Genomic DNA, 12,896 nt, shown 5'->3' on the forward strand with positions numbered 1-12,896 from the left:
AGCATGGAAAACTTCAAGGAGGGAAGAAGCAATGGTATGAGAAGATGACAGCCAGTGAAAACTTAGCAAAGTCAATGGCTGATCAACGATTTGGGAGTATTTAAGAGTTGGAGTGGTGGTGTTAAGGGAGTGATCTAGGAAGGGCATAGGTGATGATGAGACTGTGAGTGCTTAACATGGAAGTTTTGGTGATGGTGCAGTTACTGGTAATGGCACAGTAAAAGGGAAACTGTGGACGTGGATGGTGGATGTTTGGGGCAGAGAGAGATCAAGGTTTTCAGAAGTGAAAAAGAGCTGAGTGGCCACATTGGTGGGTGGCATATGAGTAGTGGCTTTGGGGGAAAAAAAACAACAAGAAACAGTTGAATAGGTGCTAAAACATTCGGGCATGTGACATGTAGTCCACAGAGGTTATTAGGGAGGTGGGAGGATATTAGGTGTGGAAGTAGCATCAGAGAGCAAAGCAAGACCTAGCTCTCCTTCAGGTTGATGACATGCAGGTTGTGGAAAGGGAAAACAGCCATTCTTGGGAGGGTTGCAAGAAGTGGTGTCTTCAGGAGGTAACCATGTTTCAGATGAGATTTAGGGGAGGATGTTGGCAGTTGTAAGATTCTAGAATGTATAATGGAAAAGTTTGAGGAGTAGGGAGGGAATCAGAGTTTGAAGCAAATGAGGGGATATACTGAACAATATGAGACTAAGCATAATATCGAAGGCAAATGACATGGGGTTTGGGCAATTTCGGTAATAGGTGGTCAAGGATGAGAGCAACTTGGCACAACCCTAGGGCTTGCTTCAGTGTGGCAGTAATTGCTTCTAATGAATCCCAAGGAGGCAGGGAATGGGTGTGTGGGGAGGAGAGGGATGGGATGGGCATGGTGCTTTTACAAAAACTGGTAGTATGCTGGGGGCCAATTTAACTCCTTATTCGAACAAATCCGTACTTTCCACTTAAGAAAGGTAACTCCCCCGATATGGGCTGGTCTTAACTGGGCTTAGCCCTACAGGGGCTAGAAAAGTAGCAGCTACACATAGTCCATAAATAAAGAGTGTCATTCAGGCCAGGACCTGAGCCACAAATGGCTCATTAAAAAAAAACACTTTTCTCCTGCTAAACTTTCTACTCAAAGATCTACAGTAGGTTCTGTAGATTTCAGCTGCTTGGGGAGCTGTTAGTTTTTCATGTCACTTTGCAGCAAGGAGCCCTCAAGCCGGGCAGTCAACTCATTCCCCACTTGTGCAATTAAGAAGACCATAAAGAGAATAACGAAACAGGCCATTGGGAGCCACAATTCCAGCACTCTTTTTCGGTGGTTTGTGAGTTCAAACAAGGCAAAATGTGTCCAGGTCTGGCCATTTCATTTGAATAAAAGAGTGGAAGCCACATGGGTCCTAAGCGTTTTCAGATCTCCTGGCGGTGTGTGGGTGAATTGTTATGCACAATGCCACTCTGATGGGGAACACTTGGTAGGTCATTTTAATATCACTGGAAAGGCTCCCTAAGGTCTTCACTGAAGGCACTTCTGCACATATTTTTCTGTGGACTGGGGAAGCCCCTGGCCAAACTGCTATCCTGTCTGATAACTTCCTACTTACCCATTAAGAATTACATCATAGTCATGGCTCTACAGCGCCTTTCCCAGCCTCATTTTGTGACCTGATGTACATAAGTACATCACCTTCTGTGGTAATTATTTATAAATAGATGTCCCAGGCACCTAGTCTAATGCTGGTGTAGCATGTAGACATGTTCAATAAATATTCACTAATAGTGCTGCTGATGTGAGTCTAGACACATTTACTGGTCATATTCTTATATTTCCATTATATTTTGCCCAGTACTTTTAATACTGAAGTTTTCTTCAGCGTCCACACAGAGTTGATGCAGGACAGTTACAGGTAGTTCTTTAGACAGTATTCTCAGATCATGGATGTAATTGTACTATCTCAAGTAGAAAGGATGACTTGGCTTGCCTCTTCCTTGCCATCAAATCTCTGGCAGTTTATCTGGGCAGAGGTAGAATTAGGGTCCCTGGGACAAGGACATCATTATACCCTCTGCTGGCGAGCATGCTGGCCATATTCTTGAGTCCAGAACTCTATATTCTAGAAGTTGGAACACCCTTTCAATGAAGTAATCTGAGGGCTGACAGCTGCCATTTGTTGAGCATTTAGAACATATACTGTGCGAGTCACTTCATTTTTCATTTCTCAAAAAAACAAACAAAAAAATGAGGAACAGGCACTGGTATTATCCTACTTTACAGAAAAACAAATCGAGGCTAGTGAACATCGTGTAACTTTTCTTAAATTCTGATAGCTACGAAGTGGCAGAACTGAGATTTGAATCCAGGTCTCTGATTCCAAAAGCTCATAGGTATCATTTTCTGTGATGCGACTCCAAGCAGGATGCAGCTCTCCAATGTGAGAAACACTGAGGTCTGTGGCCAGCAGCACCATCTTTAAATTATCCTCAGTTTCCAAGGTGAGATAATTATATCAATGATTTTAAAGTATCTTACCTGGAAATGACCTCATTTTTTAAAGGAAGGCACAGCTTTTTAAGAAACAAAAATAAATAGGAGTGACCTTATTAAGTTTCCCTTGAAGTTTTTAGCCATTTCATCGTAAAATTACACATAGAAGCTACATAAAAAAGTATAGACTTCAGTTGGCCTACTATCACACACAATTCTATTTTAAATGTTCTCTGAAGGACACCCAGCCATATGGTTTGGCTAGTGAAGCCAACATTGTAGACTCAACACTTGGAAGCAAATCCTTTCTCCTGAGCTCATAATTGAAGAATCATTATAGTTACCTAAACAGTTTTAAAGAAGTCTATACAGGATGTAGCAAATGAACTCTTTATACTACCTACTTATTTCCAATTCATTTTTATGTCAATTTGCATTTAATACTTTCTAGGCATTTAGCCGAATAGAAGAACTAATGGAAACTCAGATGGACAAGCTACTCATAGTATCCATTGATTGAAGGTCATCATCACTGAGATCAATAATTAAAATTAATAACAGCACCCCTCATAGGCCAAAGGCCAGAAAATTCTCTATGCTGGTACTGTATGGCATAAAGGGTAGAGACAGAGGGATTTAAGAACAATAAGATAAAATTCTACTCTCTTAGGTTAGGAGGCTCCATTTATTAATAGAGCTATTAATAGAGCTAAGTGGCAGGCACTCGGACAGTCACATTACATATCACTTTTAAGTACTACAACATCCCTACTTTGTAGAAGTTATCTCCACTTTACAGATGAAAAAACTGAGGCTCAGAAAGGTTCAGTAATTTGTCATTGCTGTGCATCTTGCCTAAGGAATGTTGAGATGCATATCTAGGTCTGTTTGGCTCTCCATTTCCTGCTATTTCCATTCCAGCATGCTGCTTCCTAAAACGTTTCTTATTTGGTGAAGATAATAATCAGACATGGACAATACTGAAAGAGATATACACAAAGTGGGAGTGTCAGATAATTTGGCGTTGAGATCCTAGAAGGGGATCTGACATTTGATTTGGCTCTCTCTAAAAAAAGAAAAAAGATTGTGCCAGGTAGAAGGAAGGTAGTCCAGATGGATGTGGTAAAAGATGGTAGAAAGTTCCAGAGGCATGAAATGGCATGGCAGGGGTTGGGGATGTGGGAGGAAAGGAAAATAAAACTGCAGGTCACAACTTTAACGCACCATGTGAAGGGCGTATCCTGTGGGCAAGTGAGAGTCTTTACATGATAGTAGCAAAGCTATGACAGAGTCAGATGGGTGGCCTAGAGGGGACAGCCTGCAAAAGGGGAGATGCTTTCACCAGAGATGAGGAGGAACTGGTCAAAGAGAGTAGATTTAAAAGGTAAGGATGAGTGGAATAGATAGTACTTGGTGAGTGAATTTAAGGGTGAAGAAGAGGAAAGAGAACAATAAGAATTAACATTCATGGCATCCTTTCTGTCCACGAGGTGCTGTGCTTAGCTTTAACAATCTACATCTTTGAAACCACATAATAAGTCCATGAGAGGAGTATCTTTATCATTCCCAGTCTATATGGAAAAAAGTAACACCTAGAAGTCTCAGTATCAGCTAGCAAATTATGGAAAACTTGAATGCAGGCGATTTGACTACATGATCTTTTGATTTTTACTATTGCATCTTTTGACTCACTGGATGAGTCCAAGGTTTTCATTCACTAGGACAGGGACCGGGAAGAGATGAAATGTGTATAGAGAGACTGATTGAGATCAACATTGTACATTGCGAATTTGACTTTCTTACAGAACATACAGGTGGAAATATCTGGTTAAATAAAGAATTGAAAGGAGAACAGGAAACTAAAGGTAAAGAAGGTATCATTATACAGAGAGAGGTTAAAACCGAGGGCTCACATAAGTATGTTGGTGGAAGGTGGATGGTGACAAGGATAGACGGTGTAAAGACTACTCCCCATTTGAAAATAAATAAGTACATACAGACATAGAACCTTCTAAAAACTCAGTCCTATAAACTCAAGCAGTCTTTATTTGCAATGATGCCTTTTGTGACTTTTTGTTCTAGTGTGAGAGATATTTGCCTGACTTCTCAAAATCATTGCCTTATTGGAATGTGAAGAGTTGTTCTCCCCAAACTCTAGGTCCAGAGAGCGCTGGGCTTCTCTAGAAGGTCACCATTACTGATGTTCATAAATTTGTCTGAACTGGACCTTTAAGCATCCACGTCTTAAGATTCTTGTGAACAAATATGTTTTCAAGAGGGAAGAACAATATTGTAAAAATTAGAAACAAAATAGTTTGCTTCTTCCAAATGTGTCTCTTTCTCCTTCGGGTCTATCCACTCCATACCCTGCTCTTGTGGCACTGCCTCTGCCAGAAGTCCTGTGGACAGAATCCCAGGTGACAACAGAACAGTGGGCCTGAGCTAGAGAAAAGTGTCACTGTACGGCACATACTCTTAACTGAGGGGTCACGGTCACACCATCACACTGCCTGCATTGCAAAGTGCTTTCTGGAGGATGAAGGAAAAGTCTGAGTGGACAAGAAGTGTTCCTGTGGCACAGTGCAGCAAGCATTGTTTCCCAATCTCCAAACAGTGGGAAGAGCTTTTTTGGAAACCATCTAGCAGTTACAGAGACTCAGTCCAGAAAGTCAGAGTAATTCATGACATGACTCATTAAGTGCTTGTACCATTTCCCCCCCTAAAAATGCAGTCTGCACAGGAGACATGCATCTGTGGAACTGGCCAGGTAGACAATAGGCCTTGAGAAGGGGACTATTTTACAAAATCCAAAATTTTCTGTGTCAGGATACCTCAAAAGAAAACTGAGCAGTGTCGAGGGAAGAATTTCAAGAGCAAATCAAAGGTGTCTGGTGATTCTATTGTATTTTATAAAACCATTACATTTCTCTTTTTGGTCATGGCGAGGTCTATTGGCACAAACAGCACAGCCACAAAGTATTCTTTTGATTTTAATAACTCATCTGATATATATTTATATATATTTATATATCTGCTCATCTTCATTTCCTCAGCAAGAGGGGAAATAAAAATATTGATCTATAAAATAAGCTGATGAGAACACAATGCCGAAAATAGCTCATGTTAAGTGCAAGGGGTGAAGCTTGAAAGCAAGCTAAATTGCAACGACATATTGATTTAACATTTTAAATACAAGACTTGCAATAAAATAATTCTTGAGATATGCTTCTCATTTTTAGTTTACTTTTTAAAAACTACTCTCTATACACAAATCCAGTTGTAACACTTGACAGTAGCATTATGGGGCATGATAGAACTTTGGTACACATTGCAGATATGGATGGGTAATGTCTGTAAGTGATATTCCTTCACCAGTTAGAGCACTGTACAGCAAGGAACCAGCCACCTGATCCCGTAGAATGTTCCCACCAGAACCACGGAGCCCTTCCCAGATCCATTGGAGACAGCGGGAGAAAGTGGGCTCACTGGATCCATATCGTGTTTCCTCTCTCGGTTCTCCTGGGTTCCACTGTCAGCTCCCCAAAAGTGGAAAAAAACTGCTCCATTTCTTTCTGAAGCATGTCGTTTCTTTTCTCTGCATCTTCTTTTGCTCGCTCTGCATTTCGCATTTTGATTTCTATCATTGTGAACTTTTTCCTTTCTTGATCCAGTTCATCATGGAGGCTCATCATTTCTGTTTCCAAAGTCAAGTTTCGCTGTTCTAAGCTAGATAGGATGGGGGAGGGGATACAAGACAAAGCAATTTTATTCACTTGAAATGTGACAGGGATACAAATATTATCTGAACTCTGTCTCTGCAATGCTTAGGAAATTGTAATGGGCGCTTTCAAATCAGTGAGGCTAGGTCCAATGATTTAAAAGGTGTTAGTTTCATTCATTCATTCATTCATTCTGCTAGGATGATTTATTATCATTTAAAAATAATTACAATTTTTTTTTTTTTTGAGAAAGAGAAGTGTTGGGGGGAGGGGCAGAGAGAGAGGGAGACACAGAATCCAAAGCAGGCTCCAGGCTCCAGCTGTCAGCACAGAGCCTGATGTGGAGCTTGAATTCATGAGTCGTGAGATCATAACTTGAGCCTAAGTCAGACTCTTAACCAACTGAGCCACCCAGGTGCCCCAATTTACTATCATTTTAGCAAGAAGACCCCAAGACCTCTCTTGGAAGCACTTAGTCGTCATTTGATTGCGAATGAATGAATGTCAGCACAGAGAAGCCAGAGACTGATATCTGCACAGAATGGCAGATGCAGAAGGCAGCCTGAACCACAAGGCTTTCTGGAGTCATTTCGTGTAATGTTGGCTTTACTAGAAGAAAGGGGGGAAGTGATAAAGCTGGGGGAAAAAGGACATCATATTTGCTTTCTATTAAAGGAAAAATAATGATAGTGAAAATATCATCAAGAGATAGCTTAAGTCTCTTATGTCAGGAAGTAACTAATCAAAATAAAAGTGGCATAACAATATGAATACCAGAAAAAATTGATTTTTAGCAAAATCATTATTATAATTGAAGATGACTATTAATGATAAAAAGACTGATTCATCAGGGAGATATAAAAAATTCTGAACTTTATTCACCTATATTCACCTAGTAGTCTAGCCTCAAATTATTCAATATAAAATATAACAAATTTATAAGGAGAAATTGATAAGTCTACAATAACATTAGGAGATTTTTTTCTCAGAAATTATAGATCTGTCTGATAAAAATTAGAAGAAATGTAAAAGATTTGAACAACTTGATTAACACACCTGATCTATTAGGCATGGGTAGAATCCCAAACCAATAATAAAATAATAAATTTTTTTTTAATTTTTTAATGTTATATTTTTGAGAAAGAGAGAGAGAGAGCATGCAAGCAGGGGAGGGGCAGAGAGAGGGAGACACAGAATCTGAAGCAGGCTCTGAGCTGTTAGTGCAGAGTCCAACATGGGGCTCGAACCCACAAACTGTGAGATCATGACCTGAGCCGAAGTTGAATGACCAACCGACTGAGCCACCAGGCACCCCAAGAATAGTTTTTACCAGGCCAAATAATTGATATCATACAAATGAATTTCTCCGAACACAATACAACAAAGTGAGGAACTAATGTGTGGGGAAAGAACATCAAAGTCATGTGTTTAAAAGCTAAAGAGCATGTATCAGTGATTGATAACAAAGTTAAATAGTATCCATCTATCATCTATCTATGAATTCTATTTCACTTCAATATTGGTGGGGTGTAGTTTAAAAGAAATTGAAAGAGACAAATATGACTCTGAACAGGAATGATCAGAAATTAAATAGAATAGTTAACCTCTTTTTTCTTCAATGTTTACTTATTTATTTTTGAGACACACACAGAGAGAGAGAGAGAGAGAGAGAGAGAGAGAGAGAGCAAGCAAGGGGCAGAGGGACAGAATCTCAAGCAGGCTCTGCATTGTCAGTGCAAAACCCAACGTGGGGCTCCAACTCACTGTGAGATCATGATCTGAGCCAAAATCAAGAGTCAGATGCTTAACCAACTGAGCCACCCAGGTGCCCCTAGAACAGTTAACCTCTTCTATTTCTGTGGCTTGGGTATGAGGCAGCTCCTCGGCCCCATTTTTCTGTGGCCCTCTCCCTCTGGCTGTCAGACAGGTAGGAATGCTATAGTGAAATTGAGATGGCATTCTATGGGAAAGTTTTATCATTTTATCAAAGTCTCTGAAATGCACTATACATCACAGAACATAAATACGTCACCAACGTTCTCATAAATGAATGTGTACATCGGCAGCCATTCAGAATGATTTTTTTTCCTCTGCTAATACAAGTTTGAAGTGATATCTCTTGCTTCCCAGTGCTAAGTGCTAAGTTATCATCATGCATTGGCAGAAATTCAGAATTCTGGTTGCCAGTGGTTCCAAAAACTACATTCACAAATGAGAGTCTTTCTTCTTATGTAAACCTCCTGCCACTTGGCATTATAAAGAAAAATTCAAACCAAGTTTCTGCTTACCAAGGTTTACAAAAACTACTTTCTAAGAAAGTAATTTTTCAACTTCATGGATAAGTAGTGCTTTAGTTTATATTTACTTTACCAAAGCTCTTGAAAATATATTTCTTTTGGCCTGAAAATTGACAAATGGATTCAACAAATATTAAAATACATTAAAGTTGACTTTCTGTGTAATGAAGAAGCCATGTGGGGTTTGGAGGCATAGCAGTAATTGAAGCCGGACAAAGAATGGTGTTCACTGCCATGAAGACCCTAGGACACCCACACAGGAGGAGGGCCACCAAGTCACACAGCCTGAATCTGGGGTGGAGACCACAGATGGGCAACTGCATGCTGAACTGAGCCTTGGGTCTTCTCCTACTTGAGAATTAAATCTCCTACATTATGCTGAAAGGAGAACATAAAAACCATCAAGTTTGTAATGTCCGTAACCCTAGTAAAAACACGGGGTGGTGACATTCTGGTTTCTGGCACAGGGTTCTGTTTGTGAGCCCTGGGCTCCATTGTCTGTATTCCCTGCCTTTCAAGTCCACGGAAACATCTGACAAACGCCCCTGATCCTGCCTAGATTGCTTCCCTAGAGAAGTTGCTAGGTAAACGTCTACCTTGATCATCTTATTAGTAGATGTAAACTGATATAAATTAGGTTTTACCGTAAGTGCTTCCTTATAAATTGTAGTTTTTGCTCCTTGTTTCAGGCCATAATTTCCCTTGTCCATATGAATGCACATCATGTCATTGTTTTTCTCAAAAATCTCCATGGATTCTAATCTCAGAATAAAAGCCAGACTTAAGGGGCACCTGGGTGGCTCAGTTAGTTAAGCGTCTGACTTCGGCTCGGGTCATGATCTCAGGGTTTGTGAGTTTGAGCCCTGGATTGGGCTCTGGGCTGACAGTGCAGAGTCTGTTTGCGATTCTCTCTCTGTGTCTGCCTCTCCCTTGCTCTCTGTGTCTCTCAGAAATAAACTTAAAAAAAAAAAAAAAGCCAGACTTAAAATGATCTCCAAGGCCCTCTCTGAGTCCCTGCCCATCCCATCTCATGGCATTTCCACTTGCTCTTCCCCCAAATGTCTGCACAGCGTCCTCTTTGACTTCCTGTAAGGCCCTGCACATGACCTTGCACCTCACCAATGCTTTTTACCCTCTACCCTGCATTAGTCTTCTCCTTAGCATCTGATCTATTCTACTACTTGATCTGTCTCTGTAGTAGAATGGAAGCAGGTTCCACGAGGGCTGAGTTTTTGCCTATTTTATTCACTGCTGAATCTTCAGGGCCTAGAGTGGAGCCTGGAAGAGTGCAGACACTCTCTCAGCATTCAACTATGAAAAGAATGAAAAAGAAAGGTCTGTTTATTTTGATACTTTTTCTTCACCTTCATTTCATCCTCTTTCCATCAGTGAAAACAGGCTCCTTACTTTCCATTTATCCTCGCCCCTCTCTTTCCAGCCCTTAACACAAACCCACACGTTTACTAGCAGAAGATAGCACCATCGAGCACCTATTCTGTGCCAGGGACAAGGCTCAATGATTTCTTACATGCTTTTGAGGTAAAACCTACTCATATTTACGTTTTTCACAGTACGAACCTAAAGCGCAAAGAAATGAAGCAAACTGTCCCCAAATCCCACAGCTGACAAATGGTGAAGCCTGGACTTGAACTCAGGTCTGTGACTCTGGAGCCAGCATGTTTAACCCCCTGTGTGAACCTGTCCTGCAGTAGGGGGCTGTCGGGCCCTCTCTGGCAGTTAGGAGCTCCAGATTTTCCTCACCTCTTTATCCTGGACTCATACTCTATCTTCTGTTTGGTCATCTCCTGTTTCAGGCTGGACACTAAACTGTGCAGGGCACTGTGGTTGCTGGTGTTGTTGCCCACAAACGTCTCACTGTTGTCGCTGCTGCTGGTGGCACGACTGCTTCGACCTCCCACACTCCTCCGGTCACTTTTGTTTTCATAGTCCCCAGGGTGGGAGAGGTCATCCTGTGGGGGCCCATCCAAAACAGGGTCCTCAAAATTACTCCCGTAAAAGTCTTGCTCTGGGCAGGTGGTGGTGGAAGAGCGACAGGAGTTGGAATTCTCCGGGAGGGAGATTTCACAGGAGGAAGTGGACCAGGTGGCGCTGTCGACACTCTGTTTGTCATCAAGGTTCATCATGGAGAACTGCTGATGGACGTTATCATAGGTGGAGAGTCTGTTGTGCTGGCCTGACTCCCCTGCTTGTTCTTTCTGCTTGTTATCCCTCAGGGTCACGTAGCCATTGGGCAGCCAGCTCATGCTGCGACCGTTCACGGGGTTCCCAAGCATGTCGGGGTTCAAAATGCCCATTCTCACTGTTCCATTCTGTACACTGTGGGTGCCCATTTTGGTACCAGACCCCTTCAGTGAAGAGGTCCTTCTGGCCTGTAAGCTCCCATTGGGAGTGGTTTGGGTTTTCTCCAGGCCTTCGGCATTACTGCTGCTGAAGGACCCATTGGTGACTATCCCACTGCCCTTATTGAAGGCAGGATTCTTTTTGACCATAAGAGGGGGGCTTCTAGAGACATCCAGCTTGTGAGCGCTGTTCCTTGGGCTGTTGGTTTTACTACCTGGTAGAGCTGTGGGGGATCCATTATCCACACCACTTCTCTGGGGAGACTCGGACTTGTCCCAAGAGCACCGCCTACCAGGACTGTCCTTGGTATTATTGTTCTCCTTATTCTGTAGCTGGCCCGTGGTGGCTTTCTTCTGAATTTCATTGTTGTTATTGCTCGTGCCATCTTGGGGTTTGCTTTGCAGTTCTGCATCTTTGGGGAAGAGGCGATCATGTTTGCTAATCATCATTGACATCAACTGCTGGACCACCACCGTGCCTGGAATTGCATAGAAAACACAGCAGTTTATTTTCCAATTTGAAAGTGACTCTTAAAGAACCACATTCAGATGAACATTCAACATTTTTAGTAGTAGTGCTGAACATTCAACATTTTTAGTAGTAGTATATGCAATGAACTGTACCTAGCACTTTACTTTCATTAGTTTAGTCAGATTTTAAAACAAATCAATGAATAGGTAGTTATTATCACTGTATTGTAAATGTTAAGTAACTTGACCAAGGTCACAAAGCTATTAAGGAGCAGATTCAGGGATTGAAACCAGAGTTAGCTAGTATCAAAGAACAGGCTTTTAATCATTATGCACAATTTCTTGCAAGTTTGAGATTTAATTATGAGAAATCTTCCTTAGGAGGAGGTCAGCGTGATGTCTCATCTGACAACTGCCTGAAACCATCAAGACATTTTAGTAGCATTTCTAAGTGGGACCCTATATGATCTCTGGTGGATACATGGTCTGTCTTTCTCATGTAGCAAGATACTGAAGTTCTTTTTTTTTTCTTTTCAAATTTTTATTTAAATTCTATTAAGTTCACATGCTATATGCAATATTGGTTTCAGGAGCAGAATTCAATGATTCATCACTTACATGCAACATCCAGTGCTAAACATAACAAGTGCCTTCTTAATACCTATGCATCTAGCCCATCTCCTACCCACCTCCTTCCATCAACTCTCAATTTGTTCTCTATCTTTAAGAGTTTCTTATGCTTTGTTTCTCTCTCTCTCTTTTTTCTCCCCCCCCCCCCAAGTTCATCTGTTTTGTTTCTTAAATTTTATGTGTAAGTGAAATCATGTTATTTGTCTTTCTCTGACTGACTTATTTTGCTTAGCATAATACAGTCTAGCTTCATCCACATAATTGCAAATGGCAAAATTTCATTCTTATTGATGGCCGACTATTATTCCATTATATATGTGCGTGTATTATTGTATCCTTTAGGTAAATACCTAATAGTGCAATTGCTGGATGGTACGGTAGTTCTATTTTTAGCGTCTTGAGGAACCTCCATACTGTTCTCCAGAGTGACTGCATCAGTTTGCATTCCTTCACAGTGTAAGAGGGTTCCCCTTTCTCCACATCCTCGCCAATACCTGTTTTTTCTTGTGCTGTTAATTTTAGCCATTTTGACAGGTGTGAGGTAGTATCTCATTGTGGTTTGGATTTGTATTTCCCTAATGAGGAGTGGTGTTGAGCATCTTTTCAAATCAGCCATCTGGAAGTCTTCTTTAGAAAAGTGTTCTCTATCTTTAGGAGTTTCTTAAATGGATTTCTTAGATGGATTATTTGTTTTTTGGGTGTTTAATCTGATAAATTCTGTTTTTTTAACTTGGTAATAAGTTTTTTTTAATTTTATTTTTTATTTTTAAAAATTTACATCCAAATTAGTTAGCATATAGTGCAACAATGATTTCAGGAGTAGACTTCTTAGTGCCCCTTACCCATTTAGCACATCCCACCTCCCACAACCCCTCCAGTAACCCCCAGTTTGTTGAGTCTCTTCTGTTTTGTCCCCCTCCCTGTTTTTATATTATTTTTGTT

The 12,896-nt window shown here is 41.0% G+C and overlaps 1 protein-coding gene across 4 annotated transcripts in view; it reads right to left on the reverse strand.

The window, feature by feature from the left end:
• Positions 1 to 5,364: 5,364 nt before the first annotated feature.
• ARHGAP24 (Rho GTPase activating protein 24) overlaps positions 5,365 to 12,896 on the reverse strand; it is a 511,574-nt gene continuing 504,042 nt past the window's right edge. For all 4 annotated transcript variants that reach the window (XM_030313510.1, XM_030313513.1, XM_030313512.2 and 1 more), the window contains 2 exons: positions 10,255 to 11,332; positions 5,365 to 6,203 (listed from right to left, as the gene is read on the reverse strand). In XM_030313510.1, coding sequence (XP_030169370.1) covers positions 5,960 to 6,203; positions 10,255 to 11,332 — 1,322 coding nt within the window. In that variant the 3' untranslated portion in view covers positions 5,365 to 5,959. The remainder of the gene's footprint in view (positions 6,204 to 10,254; positions 11,333 to 12,896) is intronic.

The sequence above is a fragment of the Lynx canadensis genome, chromosome B1 (assembly GCF_007474595.2).
Source record: "Lynx canadensis isolate LIC74 chromosome B1, mLynCan4.pri.v2, whole genome shotgun sequence".
NCBI lineage: Eukaryota > Metazoa > Chordata > Mammalia > Carnivora > Felidae > Lynx > Lynx canadensis.